Genomic DNA, 19,385 nt, shown 5'->3' with positions numbered 1-19,385 from the left:
AAAATACAGAGCATTTGGAACTCTTATACATTACTGGTGAGACTGCAAAATAGTACCATCACTCTGGAAAACAGTTTATCACTGTTTATAAAATTAAACATACACTCAACTTATGACCCATCAATCCCATTCCTATATATTAACTCAAAATAAATGAAAATATTTTTCTACAAAAAACATGTATGTTACTATTCATAGAGGCTTTATTCATAATCACCAAAAAATGGAAGACAACCCAAATGCCCTTCAGCTGGTGAATGGATAAACTGTGATATAACCAGGCAATAGAATATTACTTTACAATATAAAGGAATGCACTATCTATACACAAAGCAACATGGATGAATCTCAAATGCATTATGCCATGTGAAATAAACCACACTCAAAAATCTACACAGTGTATGACTGATTGCATTTACATAAAACTCTAGAAAAGGCAAAATTATAGGGACAAGAAACAGATCTGGTTACTGCCAGAGACTGGTGGTGACGGACGTGCTGATTACAAGGGGACATGATGAAATTTCTTTGGGGCAGGAGCAATTTTTGTATCTTGACTATGGTGGTAGTTCCAAAACTGTGAACATTTGTCAAGACACACAGAACTATAACTAAGATATGCATGTGTAATCACATATAAGTGATACTGTAATAGTTACCCTATTTTTGCTGTGTATAAAGTACTCTGATGTATAATGCACACCTATATTTTATGCACATTATACATAGGGTTATTATACCCATGGTATATAATCAATATACCCATGTATAATGTGCATCCTTAGTTTTCCCTCAAAAATTTGGGCAAAAAAGTGCACATTATACAGGGAAAAATACAGGTGATTCAGAAAAGAAACAAATAAAAAGAGAAACAATGCTTCTATCAGACACAGTTCTAAGAAAGAAAGAAACCCCTTCGGAAGAAACAAAAGTCCATTAAGTTTTTTCCCTATAATTGATGTCTTTCTGAACTGCCCTCCCCACCACACACACACACACACAAAAGCTGAGTGATTCATAGGGAAATCTGAACAAGGAAACTGATAGTCTCAACCTGTGATTTCTCAGAGAACACAGGCTTTCAGTCTAGAGACAACTAACACTATAATTTGGGTACGTATAAAAAGGAAATAAAGATTTTTGTGTGATGTAAAAATCCCCAAAGGCAAACATAAATGTCTGTTTTAATTCTTACACTTAAGGACCGTGAAAATTATTGGTAAGACGGCATATTGTTTACACACACACACACACACACACACACACACAAATCTTCTCTATTTGTACATTCATTAAGTGTTATTTCTCTAATCTTTGATTGTGCTTTGCTCATTATTTGTACCACTGTGTCCTAATCTGGCTGCCTGGAGTTAATTTACTGCCCTGTGACGTTGTATCCACAGTTCATTATACTTTCTGCAAAAGACAGCAAAAGGAATTGACCTTTGTGCCTTACTTAGGTACCTTTCCATTTTTATTTAATAAGAAATGTTATTACATAACATACTCATATACTAAAAGGTAGTGTCAGGAAACATAATTCAACTTCCAAAAAATTTAACATTGATGTACATAAACTATTCAGGACCTGACTTTTCTCATTTGCACATCCATATACTATTTCTACATATAGTACAAGTATATACACCAAAATTTTTTTAAATAATTACTTTGATTTATAAAAGACCTAAAAATTAAATTCTCAAGTAATCTAATTAAATCACTCAAACTTTAAACATTCTAATATTCTATCCATTTGGTCCAATGGTCTAACTACTGCTTGATTGCAAACTAGGCTAGAAATTTCAAAGGGTCTGTCAAATGTGTGGCATAATAATTCAATACCCCTTAAAATTTATACTGTCTTATTTCTGTAGATTCATGTTAAATGAATGTTAAATGAATGAAATGTTAAAATGACTACAATAAACTGATAGATTTTATGTGTAATTTCACTTAATACAGTAGAGCGATATTTCAAAATCTCTACCATATTGCTGATGATGTTAATATATATAAATCCCTTGCTTGTAGGGTAATTCTTTTCTTCTTCACAGTGGTAGGTTGTGTTACTACAACAATTTTTCATTTATTGTTAACTAATGAGACTGGTAATTGCCATCATACTCCTACTGGGAATAGAGACTTACAAATATGATAGAGTTAAGGACAGTTTTCACTGTATTTCTAATGATTCTCAGATACATTCTGTTTCGCATGAACACACCAGCACCAAAATCCTTTCTTTTCTATGTAACATAAACTGCATATTTTCAAAAATGAACAAACAGAAGAAACAAATTTAATTGGGCAGATTTCAGGTTCTCCTTTCTGGCAACTAAATGGAAAGGCAATGAACAGAATGCTCTGTTTTATCAAGAACCTATTAATCTTTAATTAGACACTCTAAAAAGAGGCCATTTTAAAGTTTTTAATGTTTGAATTAGAAACATAACTGCCAGCCTCAGTATGAGTTCCAATATACTATAACAGAAAACTGCAGACTCCACTTCAAATATTAATTGCATATGAAGGGAATTTACAGGAATATTTATAATATATTGTTAGCTGACACCATTATCCTCATTTTATTTAGGGTTTGGGTGTAAAGATTTCTAGAAATATATTTCAAATAATATTTTCCAGGAATATATTTTTGGTTGATGAAGTGCGTTTGATAGTTATTGCCCTTTGAGATCTCAGGTATTCTCCTACTCATGAATATGGTAGGTATCATTTACCATTCAGCAGAGAAATTACCAAAAGTTTGAGTTTCCCCTTCTTAGATTATCATCTTGACTAAAGTAAAAAAAAGTACCTTTCATGATGTCCCAAATCTGACAGAAATTCATCTGCATGTCTTTGGAGTTCACTCCCTTCTAAATTCTTTAATTTCTTCAATTCACTTTGTAGAAAAAACCAGAGCTCTTTAGCTCCATTTTCAATCCTCCTCCTTAGGATTTCATGATCCTTCCCTAAACCTGCAGACAAAGAATAGAAAGTATCAGCATTTCCAATATACTGATAAAAGAAAATTCCCAATTATTTGTGCTAATATCAATATGTTGAAGAGAAAAAATATCGTATAAACACCTACCATTTCTCGTTTGTTTCTTATAATTTTCAATTTGTTCTTTGGCCTTCACAAGTTGCTCTTCTAAAGCACGAATCCTTCCAGAAGCTGGCCCCTGATCAATGGGGCCTTCTGGTATCCTGCAGTTCAGGAAAGAAAGTGTAAACATTTAGTTTATAAAATACTCAACAATACATGCATACTAAAGTTACATACTAAAACATATTTATAGATAACTCTAGAAGTCATTGAACTATATATTAGAAATGCCAAATGAAATTTTCTCTCCAAAGATATATGATAAAATGTAAACACTGGAATGAACAGAAACAGAAAAAAATAATCTAGATCAGAGATCAATGATATTGTAGGAATTAAGGAAACCTTAGAACTCTCTCCTAAAAGCTCTCATCATATTGCTTAGAAAAACTTTGCCATCAGTGACAAAGTGGTCAATCCTTCATTAGTGTTGAGAATAAGAAAGGTGAAAGAGAGGATAATAAAAAGGTTTAAAGGGAATAAGAAGCACATATCTGAACCTGTATCTATGTTCAAATATCAAATATAAATTATTTCTAAATATTTTATCAACCAGGAAATTAGTCAGGCTATGTAAACCCGTGCTCCAATTTACAAACTCATGACTTTATATTACTAAGCATTGGTTTCATAGGGTAAGACGAGTAGAAGATGAAGTATATCAGGAAAAATTTGAAGATTAATGTCCTGTTTGTTTCTACTGAAACAAAGAACATCAGTCCACAATATAAAATGTTGGAACATAACAGAAAAATTCCAGGACCTCTTGCTTATATTATCAATCTATCTGTAAAACTTCTTTCCAAACTGGTTTCTAACATGTTTTGTTTTTATGTGATTTTTGGCAGTACCCTGTACTCTGTTTTGGTCATAAAAGATATCCACACCCTAACCTGTAACCTGTTAATGCTTCCTTACATGATAAAATAAACTTTAAATGTGTAATTACGTAAGGATCTTCAGGTGGGGAAAGTCTTGCATTATCCAGCTCCACCAAAATTGTAATCACAAGTGTTCTTGTAAGAGGGAGACAAAGGGAGATTTTACTAGGAAAGAGAAGTCGGTGTGGCTAATAGCTTTGAAAATGGAGGAATGAGTCATGAGCAACAAATGCAAGGAATGCACCTTTAGAAATGGCAAGGAAACAGATTCTCCCCTAGACTTTCCCTAAGGAATGTGGCCCTGCAACAGGTTGGTTTTGTTCCAGCAAAACTCATTTCAGATTTCTGTCCTCCCAAAATGTAAGAGAATAAATTTCTATTGTTTTAAGCCACAAAGCCTGTGGTATCTGTTACAGCAGCAGTAGGAAACTAATACATACTCACATATACATACATGATGTATATATACATATATACTTTTGCAAAATTATTGTTTAGATTAAATGTATTTTCTTCTAAAACCTATTTAAATGAGAAAATGTTTATAATAGTACTTGGCACAAAGTAAATAAGATATTCATATACTTTTCGTGGAAAGTCTAATTTTTTCATGACTTTTTTCTAATTTTTTCATGACTTGCATTAACATTGAACAGAAGCATGAAAACTAACCATGCCCCAATCATGAGTATCCCAGGCCACAGAACTTAAATTTAAAAGCCTTCATTTTTACATACACAAAGTGAGTAATGATAAAATGAATAGAGTTGTTAGGTGCATAATTACCCAATTTATGAGCACAATGTGCATACATTCATAAATGAGGCATTTCTTGGTTTATAGTTTCTAAAACTCGGCTCTTTATCTCTTTCTGAATTAGATGACTGGTTTCTAGGAAGTAACTTGAAAATAGAATAAAACTGCTACCTCTTGAAATTTATTTTGATAGCAAAATGCCACAGGACAAGGATGCCCTTTTCCAGAACATGCATTAGTGGTACAAAATTTCAGGCAATAGAAATGTATGTCTGAGTTCTCCTCTTTATCTCATTTCTTCATATTGGTACAATAACATTAGGGGAAAACAAGCATGAAAGATAGCATAAATCTTTTCAGCAGAGTTCCATTAAGTACTAAATATAACCTAATTCTAATAAAACATAAATGTATTAGTGATTTATATTACATTATTATATATAATAATCTAATCCAACTGTAAAGAAAAGTAATGGAAAAGTCAGTGTAAAAAAAAACACAACAGGACCATTCTTTCCAAATCCCAATTAGAAGAGTCAATCTGCAAGAACAGTCTCTTTGTTTAAATACTTAGGGAATTCATTTTTTATAATCATACTCACTATGAAAACAATATGTAGAACATCTTCTGGCTAAGATGCAGTAACAGAGATCAGACTTACATTATGCTTGAAACAACTGACTATCTAGACACTAATAAAACTGGAACAAGAACACTGATGTCAGATAGATGGCAAAACAGATGGTTCCCTCTCAGGGAAACGGCACGAGCCACTATTCATCGACAAGAAACCTTTGTAAAGATTCCAGAACACAGGGGTAAGGCTGAAGCAACACCCTGGACTACAGAAGCAGATAAAAACTGTGTTCGGAAGATCAAGAGGAGCACTTTCACTTTGCCCACATCACCCCTCCCCCAAGTCAGCACAGTGCTGCGTTGAGGCAGTCCTCCTGGGCCTACAGTTTCTCCAATGGGAAAAGGAGAGCATAAGGTAGACATCAAGCTGACCTAGCATCCAGCATGAATCCTGGGAGGCCCACTTAAGTGTGCCTCATGAGGATTACTGGAAAAGTCAGCCAGGGGTGGAAAGGGCAGGAGAGGCTCACAACAAGTGCATGGATCTTGACAGACCATGTTCCTGTCAAGTGCTGGGGTCTGAGAGGAGATTCAAATCAGTGGCTCTGATCATTTGCATAGGTAAGCCAGTGGCCCCAACTGGACAGGGAGTTTGATCGACAGTTTTGCCTGGTTTGAGTCAGCAGCCAGAGAGCTGTTTTGGTGGAGGAGCTCATTCTAGAGCCCCTCCTAGACAGGGAAGCAAGTCAGCAGGGCCTAGGCAATGCAATTGCTGAGCACAGCCTCCAGCCCCACCAGAGGAGGAAGCCTGGCCTGAGATGCAACACAACCATGCAGCACATCCTACATCCCAACATGTAGGGAAGCAAGTCACTGGCCATACCCAGTTGCTGAGCATAGCCTCCTGCCCCACTAAACCCGGAAGCCTGGCCAAAGATGCTAAGCAGCTTCACAATACATTCCATAGCCTCCAAGAGCAGGAAAGTAAGGCAACAGCCTCACCCAGCAGCTAAGCATAGGCCTCAGCCCAACCTGGCCAGGAAACCTAGCCAGGGACCCTAGGTAGCCACAAAGCTAATTCTTCAAGAGCATAAAACAACTGTAAGTATATATGTACCACACATCAGAGAATCTAAATATATTAAGCAAATACCACCAGATCTGAAGGGAGAAATAGATAACAATACAATAACAGTAGTGAATTTCAGTACTAACGTGGGACCCCCCCCCTACTTTTACCAAGAATCAATCATCCAAACAGAAAATCACTAAAAAACATTGGACTTGAACTATACTTTGGACTAAATGGACCTCATAACATATACAGTTACGCAGCACTTAATGATGAGGACATGTTCTGAGAAATGTGTTATTAGGCAATTTTATCATGTGCCAACATGATAGAGTACATACGTAACACAAATCTGGATAGTAAAGTCTGCTACACATGGGAGGCTATACAGTAAAGCCTATTGCTCCCACCCCACAAGCCTGTACAGCATGTTACTGTACAAAAACAACATGAGATTAAACCAAGCACAAAAGAAAATGACGCAATCAAGAGACGCAGTGGACAGAAAATGTGTAAGGCTGCTGCTAGCATAACACAGCATACTGTTTACAGAAAACTTTTTTCTCTTTATAAATGGAAAAGGCACACTCTAAAACAACCATGAAAATACAGTGTAATAAAATACATAAACCTGTAACATAGTCATTTATTATCATTATTAATTCTTATGTATTATAGATAACTGTATGTGCTATACTTTTATATGACTACCAGTACACTAAGTTTGTTTATATCCGTACCACCACAAACAAGGGAGCAATGTGTTCGCTTATGACATTAGGATGGCTGTGCCATCACTAGGTGATAGGAACTTTTCAGTTCCATTATCATCTTATGGGACCATTACCATACATGCAGTCTGTTGCTGACTGAAATGTTGTTATGCAGTACATGACTATACAGAACATTCTATCTGAACAACTGAAATAGTAATAGGAATTTCTAAGCAGTTAAGTTTATAAGCAAGTCATAGATGGAGATCAAGATGATAGAAAATATCTAGATCATTATCTAGATTATATAAAGAACTCCTTCAAATCTATAAGAAAAAGACAATCTAATAGAAAATGTGCAAAGTATATAAACCAGTAATTCACAGGTGACGACTTTACTGATTAATAATCATGAGAAGCGGTCACCTTTAAAATTTTAGTAACTGGGATATTCAAATTTAAAGAGATAACATTTCTTACCTATTAGCCTAACAATTAAAAAGTGTGATGTTGAGTGTTGGTGGGGATATAGAGAAACTGGAACTCTCATATATGGTATTAGTTTGCTAGGGCTACCCTAACAAAATACCATAAAGTTGATAGCTTAAACAACAGAAATTCCTTTTTCCACCGTTACGAAGGCTAAAAGTCCAAAATCAAGGTGTTGGAAGATTGGATTTCTTCTGAAGCCTCTCTCTCTGGCTTGCAGAGATGGTCACCTTCTCCTGTGTGCTCTCCAGTCTTTCCTCTGTGTCAGTGATTCCATGATGTCTATTTTGTGTGTCCAAATTCCCTTTTCTAAGGACAACAGTCAGACTTAGGGCTTTCCCCAGTGGCCTCATTTTAACTTAATTAGCTCTTTAAAAGCCCTACTCTAAATACAATTGCAGTTAGAACACCTGGGGGTGAGGACTTCAACATATAAATGAGAAGTGGGTGTACACAATTCAGGCCACAGTGCATACCGAAGGTAGAGATACAAAATTAGAACAATCCACTTAGAAAACATTGTGAAATCACTCCAAAATTTAAGATGCATGCATATTAAGACTGAGCATGTGTCCTAGGCTATCACCCTAAAGAAACTTTAGCACATATACACAAGGAGACACTAGGTATTCATCAATAGAGAAATGAATATATACAGCTATATGTATATGTATACACACACACTCACAGGTATCACTCATATATAATCTTGTTTGAATATCACAATGTTGAATGAAAAAAAGTCACAGAAGAATACAGGGTCTGTCCAGAAAGTATCCAGTCATGTAATATGAAAAATAGAGACATTTATTGAAGATACAAGATATAAGAAATACTGTACACAGGACAATGACATCTTAGTCCCCTTCAAAGTAGGCACCTTGGGACTTCACACAGTTCTCTTAGTCACCATCAGCTGCCCCCTCATATCTTCCTGAATCTCACTGATGGTATAAAATCTCTTCCAAGGTGATTTTAGTTTTGGGTAAAACCCAGAAGCTGCAGAATGCCACATCTGGGATCTAAAAGGGCTGAGTTACCTGGGTGATTTGATGTTTTGCCCAAAAACTCTGCATGAGATGTCATACATTAGCAAGTGCATTGTCATGTTGAAACTGCCAATCACCAGTTGACTATAGCTGTGGCCTTCTGAATCATCTGAATAGTTTCCGTGGAGGAATGTTGAAGTTTAATTCAAAATTCAATGCGGATTAATTGCTTTACTTGCTCAATCATTTTGAATGCAATGGCCACACAGTACACATGCTCACTCAACATCGTCTACTGCCCCCACTGACTAATATAGTGAAATCATCATTGTTCATGCATGCACATTCCAGTCCACTCACCTTGGCTGCCAGGTTACATCAATGTTGCACACACTGTTCTTGTTATATTAACAATGGTTGGACATTTTCCAGACAGACCTCATATATGTAATATAATACACTCATGTAAATTTTAAAAACACATAAAACAATATACTTTCATGATGCACACTTACATAAGAAAGAATAAGAGTGTGGACAAAAGGTATTTACACACACTCAAAATAGTGATTACCTCTGGGAAGGAAGGAAGGAAGGAAAATATGATTCAGGAATGGAGTAATATCTGTATTTTCTAGCAATCTGAAGCAAATATGGCAGAATAGGAACTTTTTCAATATGAGTAATAGAAACATGGGATTATATTATTTTCTGACCTTCATATATGTATTGGAAATGTTCTTTAATTGGCAAGATATCCCTTAATAAAACTAGATGAGGTAGATGTTCATCATTAATGTTAGTTAACTCCCAACTTCTGGAATCATATAATACTACATATTAGAATATTATTATAAAATATCAACTGGAATATCTTAATTAAAAGAGATTAACCAACACAGTTGTTTATCATCTATCTAAGAAACCACAGGCAGCAAAATCTCTGACAAAGGTCATAGCAACTTTTTAACGGATATATCTCCCCAGGCAAGGGAAACAAAAGAAAAAAAATAAACAAATGGGACTACATCAAACTAAAAATTTTTTGCACAGCAAAGGAAATCATTAACAAAATGAAAAGACAACCCACTGAATGGTAGAACATATTTGCCAATACATCTGATAAGGGGTTAATATCCAAAATTTATAAAGTACTTGCAAAACTCAACAACAAAATAACAAACAACTCAAAAAATGGGCAAAAGACCTGAATACATACTACTTTAATACATACGTCTTTAAAGAAGACCTACGGATGACCAACAGACATATGAAAAGATGCTCAATGCCACTAATCATCCCAGAGAAATGCAAATGAAAACCGCAATGAGATACCATCTCACACCTTTCAGAATGGATATCATCAGTAAATCAACAAACAAGTGTTGACAAGGATGTGGGTAAAGGGGAACCCTTTTGCACTGAATGCAGACTGGTGAAGCCACTGTGGGAAGTATGGTGGTGACAACTCAAAGAATTAAAAATGGATATGCCTTTTGACCCAATGATCCCATTTCTGGGAATATATCCAAAGGAACCCAAAATATTAATTTAAAAGAACATAAGCACCCCTATGTTCATTGCAGCATATTTATAATTGCCAAGATATGGAAGCAGCCAAGTCTCCATCAATAGATGAGTGGATAAAACAGCTATGGGACATTTACACAATGGAATAGTACTAGAAAATTTCACCCTTTTCAACAGTATGGATGGACCTGGAGAATATTATGCTAGATGAAATATGCCAGTCAGAGAAGGACATATGCAATACGATTTCACTTATATGTGGGATCTAATGAACAAACTGATCTAAGCAAAACAGAGACAGACATAGATGGAGAGCAGATGACAGTGGGGAGATGTCATGGAGGGATTGAGCAATAAAGAAAAAGGACTCATGGGCATGGACAACAGTGTGGTGAATGCTGGGGGGAGGGAGTATAAGGGGACTGAATGGTAATGGAAAAAATACAACAACAATTAAATTAGAGATGCCCAGCCAAGATGGAGGCATAGGTAGATACACTTTGCCTCCTCCCATAACCAAAAGAAGGACAACAATAAATTTGAAACAATAACCAGAACAGCCAGAAAATCAAACTGTATGGAAGTCCGACAACCAAGGAGTTAAAGAAGAAACATTCATTCAAACTGGTAGGAGGGGTGGAGATCGGCAGCTGGGGCAGAGAGGAAGTGCGGAAAGGCAGCAGCTGGAGGACTGGGTGGTCCCACAGTTGTATGAAGATAAACCAGGAGGAACAACTGGGGAGCAAGACAGATCACACAACCCAGGGTTCCAGCACAGGGGAAATAAAGTTTCATAACCTCTGGCTGTAAAAACCTGTGGGGGCTGCAGCAGTGGCAGAAACCCCCAGACTTACAGAAGAGTTCATTGGAGAGATCCACAGGGTCCTAGAACATACCCAAACCCACCAACCTGGAAATCAGTACCAGAAGGGCCTAATTTGCTTGTGGGAAGCAGGAGAAGTGACTGAAAGGCCAATAGGTGAGCAAACAGAATTGTTCCCTCTCTGACCCCTCCCCCATATAGAGTACCACAATGCAGTAAAGTGGGTTGCCCCACCCTGGAAAATACCTAAGTCTCCCCCCCTTACAATATAACAGGAATGCCAAAACAAAAAAATACAGCCAAATGAAAGAACAGATCAAAGGTCCAAAAAGAGAAATAAGCAATAAGAGACAGCCAACCTATCAGATGAAGAATTCAAAACACTGGTAATCAGGATGCTCACAGAAATGGTTGAGTATGGTCTCAAAACAGAGGAAGAAGTGAGGGCTATGAAAAGTGAAATAAAGAAAAATATACAGGGAACCAACAGTGAAGGGAAGGAAACAGGGACTCAAATCAATGATTTGGAGCAGAAGGAAGAAATAAACATTTGACCAGAACAGAATGAAGAAACAAGAATTCAAAAAAATGAGGGAAGGCTTAGGAACCTCTGAGACAACTTTAAACATTCCAACATCTGAATCATAGGGGTGCCAGAAAGAGAAAAGGAAGAGCAAGAAATTGAAAACTTATTTGAAAACATAATGAAGAGAACTTCCCCATTCTGGCAAAGAAAACAGACTTCCACGAAGTCCAGGGAGCTCAGAGAGTCCCAAAGAAGCTGGACCCAAGGCAGTACATACCAAGGCACATCACAATTACATTACCCAAGAGGACAGATAAGGAGAGAATCCTAAAAGCAGCAAGAGAAAAGGAGACAGTTGCCTACAAAGGAGTGCCCATAAAACTGTCAGTTGATTTCTCAAATGGAATCTTAGAGGCAAGAAGGGGCTGAAAAGAAGTATTCCAAGTCATGAAGGGCAAGAACCTACACTCAAGATTACTCTATTCACCAAGCTACCATTTAGAATGGAAAGGCAGATAAAGTCAAGATAAGGTCAAGTTAAAGGAGGTCATCATCACCAAGCCCTTATTATATGAAATGTTAAAAGGACTTATCTAACAAAAAGAAGAAGATCAAATATATGAACAGTAAAATGACAACAAACTCACAACTAGCAACAACTGAACCTAAAACAAAAACAAAAAATGAACTAAGCAAACAACTAGAACAGGATCAGAATCACAGAAAGGGAGATCATATGGAGGGTTTTCTGCAGAGGGGGGGAGGGAACAGAATGGGGGAAAAGTACAGGGAATAAGAAGCTAAACAGTAGGTACAAAATAGACTGGGGAAGGTTAAAAATAGTATAGGAAATGTAGAAGCCAAAGAATTTATATGTATGAACCATGGACATGAAAACTAAGGGGGAGAATGCTGGTGGGGGTGGGTGCAGGGTGGAGTGGAAAAAAAGGGAGAAAAAATGGGACAACTGTAATAGCATAATCAATAAAATATACTTAAAAATAAAGATTAACTTAAAAAGATGAAATTAAAAATATCAATTGGAACATCTTTTAATTAAAAGAGATTAACCAACATAGTTTTTCATCATCTACCTAACCTTTCAGTCCTTGCCAAACAGGACTAGGGCTGCCATAATAAGATTATTTAATCCAATAAAAAGAATGATTTTTAAAAAGAAAACAATCTATAGAAAAAATCTATAATAGAGACATCCTTTCAATAAACTCTTAGGATTAACATAAATTTAGACTATTTATAAATATGAACTAAACTGGCTAAAAATTGGAATTATACTTAATAACCTACAAATGCTTTTTTTCCAGTTAGAATTTGAAGTGGCCACTCATGGGACTAAAATATTCCTAGCAAAAACACAAAATGTAATTACATTTATTTAGATGTCAAGCTTTGCCAAGAGTCTGTCAAATTAGATTAGATGGAAGAGCCAGCCTTCTAGTTGCTGAGAGAAAATATCATTTTATTCTCTTGTGGCTATACTTACTCCTTTTTACCTACTGAGCAAAAATTTGAACTGGAACCCAAAAAGGAGTAAAAGAATCAAGCAATAATGTCATTTTTAACAGAATAATCACATGGGATAATCTGCATCAAAATTCAGCTCTAACATACTGTGATATCAACATCAAATAGGTCTCAGGTTCAATTCTCCAAGGAACCATGACCACGTTTATTTAGACAAGTGAAAAATATACACTAGACCATTCTTTTATCATTCAGCAGCCAAAAACAGAACAATCTTGACTGAGAGTAGTCCCTATTAACTTCAAATATGATAACAGCATCCTTGTTACAAGAAGGCATTTTGGACAAAACTTACAAATCAGGGTAATAAGTGATTTAATAATTCAAGGTTTTTACCTGCAGATTTTTTTTTCTCTCTCTCTTTTTCATCCTCACCTGAGGGCATTTTTTCATTGCTTTTAGAGAGAGAGGAAGGGAGAAAGAAAAACACTGATGTGAGAGAGAAACAAGAAACAATTGGTTGCCTCTGTACACGCCTGGACCAACCAGGGAGCACCCAGACCAGGGATTGAACCTATAACCCAGATATGTGCCCTGACTGGGAATTGAAACCATAATCCTCCAATTGAATATTCCAAATAACTGAGCCAGACCAGCCAGGGCACCTCCAGATATTTTTTTGACAAAAGTGTAATTGCTTATTTGGTTGTTCAGTGTACTGCTAGTTTCTTTAAATCTTATTTACTCAGAGTTACAATGAAGATATAATACACAGAGGTTTCTTCCTTTTATATATATAAATTAAATATATATATGATTATATATAATGACTAACAAATCCAGCCCCCATGGACACTCAGTCAAGGCAATCACTGATGACAGTGTCTTATGCATTTTTCTAGAAATGTTTTATATATTTGTGTGTAAATATATATCCTACATATATTCTATATATAGCTAAATATAATATATATAACTACAAAATATTGGTTTCATGGAGACATCATAATCTATTTAACCCATCCTCTACTGATGGTGATTTAGTTTGTTTCTACAACCACTTATTTACTGTAAGTGCTTATATGTCTCCTCTACTACACTCAAATCTGTCAGGACACTATTTTATATTGAGTACCTGGCACATTTTCTGACACATAGTAGTTGTTTCATTTTTTAAAAATAAAGGAACTAAAAAACAAACAAATCATTGACTATCAGAGCCAAGGGAAAAAAGAATGAAGTAAAGGCTGGGAAAAATAACAAAGTTCTGTCATGTAGCCAGCTATAGATCAGTCAGAAGTGAAAATAAAGCATTTGTAAAATTAAAATATGAGTAAGTGGAAAATCCAACTACTTAGTCAAAAATCCAACTGACACACTTTTTACAGACTCATGCTTTGCATTAAAAAATGAATAGCTTTAAAAGAAGCAAATGCCTAAAATACAGGTTTGCTGTGCAAAATTTAGACATATTATTCTAGGCTTTCTTGTTTAAAATAAGTGTTCAATAGTGGACTTGATATCAAGTTATACTATTTTTAACATTTATTGGTTTGGGGAGAATTTCTACATTCCAATAACATTTCTCAATAGTAGTAGCTAATTTTCTTTATGCACCAAAAAGACAAGAAGAATCTTTGGTGAGAATATCTTCTGGGCACTGGATTTACAGCAGATTACTGAATTTTTATCAGAGCTTATGTACCAAGTAGACATGATAAGTAAACTACTGTTGGAAATCTCTTCTCACAAATTAAGAGATCAGTGAACAGGTTTAATAAGAAATGAAAAGACCTTGGTTGTCTGCTAGTTCATGTTACTGAAAACCTTTTAGATGCAAGCAAAGGTAGGATAGAATGATAATACTACAATTACTAGTTTACTAAGTGAAACAGAACCCTTAGGATAAAGTATTAAAAGGAGAGTAGGAAAGCTTGCAAACCAGAGTATTGCTGAAATATAGCTCAGGAGCATACACTCGAAACCTTATAAGCATAGGCTTCCTGCAACATGGTGGTAAGGCCCAAACTTGAGTCCTTTGATTATACTCTGTACCAGCCATGCCCTAGCATGAGGAAGAATAGAAAACATTTCATAAAATACTCATGCCAAACTAGTAAGTAATAATATTAAAATAAATCATATTTTTTTAAAATAAATTTCCCAAAGGGTACTTTTGTCTCCTAAGGTACACTTTAGATTTTTAAGAAATGCTTTCAGGTAAGGCAGAGTTGAGCCTCTGTTAAAAGTGTGCAGGAAAGGAGAAGGAAAACAAAAGTAATTCTCACTGGGTTTAGATTGTTTTCCTTTCTCCTCTCCTCCTCCAATTTCTTTTCAGAAAACTGATTATCTTACTAATATGCCTGATACTAAAGTGAACAACATTTCTGAAAACATGTTTTTTTCTGTGTTACTAGTGCCGATAACTGATTCTGGTTTTGCTTGTTTCCCATTTATAAGGTGGGAAACTGTACTTAGGCAAAAATTAAGTTTTATGTTCAACAGCTTATAAAAATTACTTTAAAAGCCATTTAAATATTTGTGAATTTTATGTTAACTTCTCAATAAAATATATCTTCAAACAATATTTCAGTCTTTGGAACAGGCAAATGTACTATTTGGCAAATGTACTATTATGGAAACATAACATTATTGTCTCCAAAATTCAATGATGAAAATAAACTAAGTTGAATTAAAGAAGTAAGGCAAATGTACTATTATGGAAACATAACATTATTGTCTCCAAAATTCAATGATGAAAATAAACTAAGTTGAATTAAAGAAATAAGGATAAAATCACTGCCACACCAAAAACACTCAAAACTAAATTTTTAAGTCTGAATTTAAATAGATACATACAAATATTCCTTCCTCCAAAAGAACCGATGTACAGAAATATATATAGAGACATATCTAAAAATAGAAATGTACACTTAGAACTCTTAATTAAACAAATGGACAGACTGCTATGACTATGTAAAAGTAGGGCACATTAATAGATCTGAATGCTTACCAAAGTGCTGGTTTCCAAAGGTCCCAAGTTAGCAAAGCAAGTTTTGTTTTTCTAACTTATTCTGTACTCTTGTTTGCTCTAATATCAATAATGAAAATGATAACACAATAATAACAGTTATTATCATACATGGTACTCCCATTAACTTCATGGCACTATGTTTAGCATTTAACATAATTATTTCACTTACAACAACTCACAATAACCATGGAAAAAAGGTGTCCTTACAGATAAGAAAATCCTTACAGAAAAGGTATCCTTACAGATAAGGAAATGCTAAGGGGTTAAATGTTTAACTCCTCGGAGAGGTTAAACAACTTTTTTGAAAGTTCCAAAGTGGTATAACCACAATTAGAATCCAGGCTTTTTATTATTCTACCCGTCTATTAGCTAACAGAATAAATTAAAACACATTAAGAACAAATTTCTGTGAGATGGCATAAGATGTAAATATCTGGCTCACTGTTCTGGATTTAGTTGTCCCTATTGGTCAGTGATCTTGGGGCCAATTGTCTTCAGCTGTTTTAAGATAGGTATAAACAGTTTCTAGGCCTCCAAAGAAAACTTTTTTGTCACACTATCATGTCCTTTATCCCAAAGCCAGGCCATTCTGGAGTACACATTATTCTGATAAGTGTGGATAAGTCAGATAAAGTCATCACTATCACTGTAAAGATCATTCCTATCAGTGCCTTTCTGAGTGCTGGTTAGGTGCATTATCTAGGGCAGCAGGTACAGAGGTTAAAACCACAGGTTTTAGTGGAAGGCATACCTTGATGAGGGTCCTACCTACTAGCTATGTAACTCTAAATGTGACCTATTAACAGTCTTATTGTGTTTTACTATAGAAAAGCACAGAATACTGTGAAATATCTTCATGATATATCCCTAAAATTTTATGAAGATTATAAAGAATTAGATGACAGCTGCTTTTCATGAATTATGCTGCTGAGCTAGATAGCCTGTCTAGAAAAAAATTAATAAAATTTACATGTCAAAGTAAGTATTTACATAGAACCATGCTTGAAAAACTCAATATACTAGAATATAGTAAGTTCTATGAGAGAAAATAATTAAACTTAAAGCTGAGATTTTTAAAAAGTCTCTTAGGGTCATCAAAGAATTGTATCATTTCTAATCTGTGCTATCTTAGAGATGTTGGAAACTATTAAAAGAATAAGATTTCCTAGCTGTTCTGCACACTCACATCTAAGTCTTATTTAAGAATATTCAAAAGAGAATGAAAAAAATGGCTTTAAAATTTTTTTAAAACATTAAACTACCTTAGCATATAAGAAGACAATCCTTCTCTAAAACAACAGTGCTGATAACTGCTATAAATGAATTAACAGCTTTGAAAGGAATAGTATATAAATTATATGACAATACCAAGAATTCTAAATGAACATTGCTACTATCAAAGCAATGATTAATAATCTTCAAACTATGCATATTCACATCCAAGTAAAAATGTGGCTTTTACTATAGATCTATAGTTAAAATTGTAACACATCAAAATCATAACTTTCCATTGTGCATATATATGTGCATGGGATCATCTATGTACATTTATTTAATCCACTTAAAAAATAATCATTTCATGGACAAAAAATAATCACAGAATCTAAAGGAGATAAAAATTAATTTCAAGTCTTCTGTAAAGATTTTAGATTCCAGATCACCAGTTTGTCAAGTCATTTTACAAACTACATTTCCATTGTTATTAAATAAGCTTGTATTTTCTAGTCCAAGTGATATTATTTATGCTGATACTTTAAGAAAAATGAAAGAAAGGAATTATCAACCATAGCAGTAATGTTTCAGGCTCAAACTGATGGAAGAAAATGTTGTGGGAGATAAATAAATCATTCCTGACAAGTTCTTTAATAGAATATATAATGTCTTTATATTCTAGTTAATTCCAAGTGGCCAGTCTTCTCAAAATCAGGTGATTAGCGATAAAGAGATAGCCAACCTAGCAGATGCAGAATTCAAAACACTGGTATTCAGGATGCTCACAGAAATGGTTGAGTATGGTCTCAAAACAGAGGAAGAAGTGAGGGCTATGAAAAGTGAAATAAAGAAAAATATACAGGGAACCAACAGTGAAGGGAAGGAAACAGGGACTCAAATCAATGATTTGGAGCAGAAGGAAGAAATAAACATTTGACCAGAACAGAATGAAGAAACAAGAATTCAAAAAAATGAGGGAAGGCTTAGGAACCTCTGAGACAACTTGAAACATTCCAACATCTGAATCATAGGGGTGCCAGAAGGAGAAAAGGAAGAGCAAGAAATTGAAAACTTATTTGAAAACATAATGAAGAGAACTTCCCCATTCTGGCAAAGAAAACAGACTTCCACAAAGTCCAGGGAGCTCAGAGAGTCCCAAAGAAGCTGGACCCAAGGCAGCACATACCAAGGCACATCACAATTACATTACCCAAGAGTACAGATAAGGAGAGAATCTTAAAAGCAGCAAGAGAAAAGGAGACAGTTACCTATAAAGGAGTGCCCATAAGACTGTCAGCTGATTTCCCAAAAGAAACCTTGAAGGCAAGAAGGGGCTAGAAAGAAGTATTCCAAGTCATAAAGGGCAAGAACCTACATCCAAGATTACTCTATCCAGCAAAGCTATCATTTAGAATGGAAGGGCAGAAAAAGTGCTTCCCAGATAAGGTCAAGTTAAAGGAGGTCATCATCATCAAGTCCTTATTATTTGAAATATTAAAGGAACTTATCTAACAAAAAGAAGAAGATAAAAAATATGAACAGTAAAATGATAACAATCTCACATCTATCAACAACTGAACCTAAAAAAACAAAAACAAAAAGGAACTAAGCAAACAACTAGAACAGGAATAGATTCACAGAAATAAGAGATCATATGGAGGGTTATCAGCAGGGAGGGGGTAGAGGGAGAAAGAGGAAAAAACAGGGAATAAGAAGCATAAATAGTAGGTACAAAATAGACAGGGAGGTCAAGAATAGCATGGGAAACGGAGTAGCCAAAGAACTCATATGTATGACCCAATGACATGAACTAAGTAAGGTAGGGGAATGTTGGTGGGAAGGGAGTACAGGGTGGGGGGAATAAAGGGGTGAAAAAATGGGGTAACTGTAATAGCATAATCAATAAAATATATTTTTTAAAAAATCAAAGCCCTGGCTGGCATAGCTCAGTAGATTGAGCTCGGGCTGCGAACCAAATTGTCGCAGGTTCGATTCCCAGTCAGGGTACATGCCTGGGTTGCAGGCCATGACCCCCAGCAACCACACATTGATGTTTCTCTCTTTCTCGCTCTCGCTCTCTCTCTCTCTCTCTCTCTCTCTCTCTCTCTCTCTCTTTCTCCTTCCCTTCCCTCTCTAAAAAATAAATAAATAAAATCTTTAAAAAATCAGGTGAATAGTTTTAAACT

At 35.2% G+C, this 19,385-nt stretch overlaps 1 protein-coding gene across 7 annotated transcripts in view; it reads right to left on the bottom strand.

The window, feature by feature from the left end:
- FUT8 (fucosyltransferase 8) overlaps positions 1 to 19,385 on the bottom strand; it is a 196,703-nt gene that overhangs the window by 56,484 nt on the left and 120,834 nt on the right. For all 7 annotated transcript variants that reach the window (XM_036011074.1, XM_028505361.2, XM_028505363.2 and 4 more), the window contains 2 exons: positions 3,098 to 3,213; positions 2,819 to 2,981 (listed from right to left, as the gene is read on the bottom strand). In XM_036011074.1, coding sequence (XP_035866967.1) covers positions 2,819 to 2,981; positions 3,098 to 3,213 — 279 coding nt within the window. The remainder of the gene's footprint in view (positions 1 to 2,818; positions 2,982 to 3,097; positions 3,214 to 19,385) is intronic.

Source organism: Phyllostomus discolor, chromosome 1, assembly GCF_004126475.2.
Source record: "Phyllostomus discolor isolate MPI-MPIP mPhyDis1 chromosome 1, mPhyDis1.pri.v3, whole genome shotgun sequence".
NCBI lineage: Eukaryota > Metazoa > Chordata > Mammalia > Chiroptera > Phyllostomidae > Phyllostomus > Phyllostomus discolor.
This window is presented reverse-complemented; position numbering and strand designations above follow the sequence as displayed.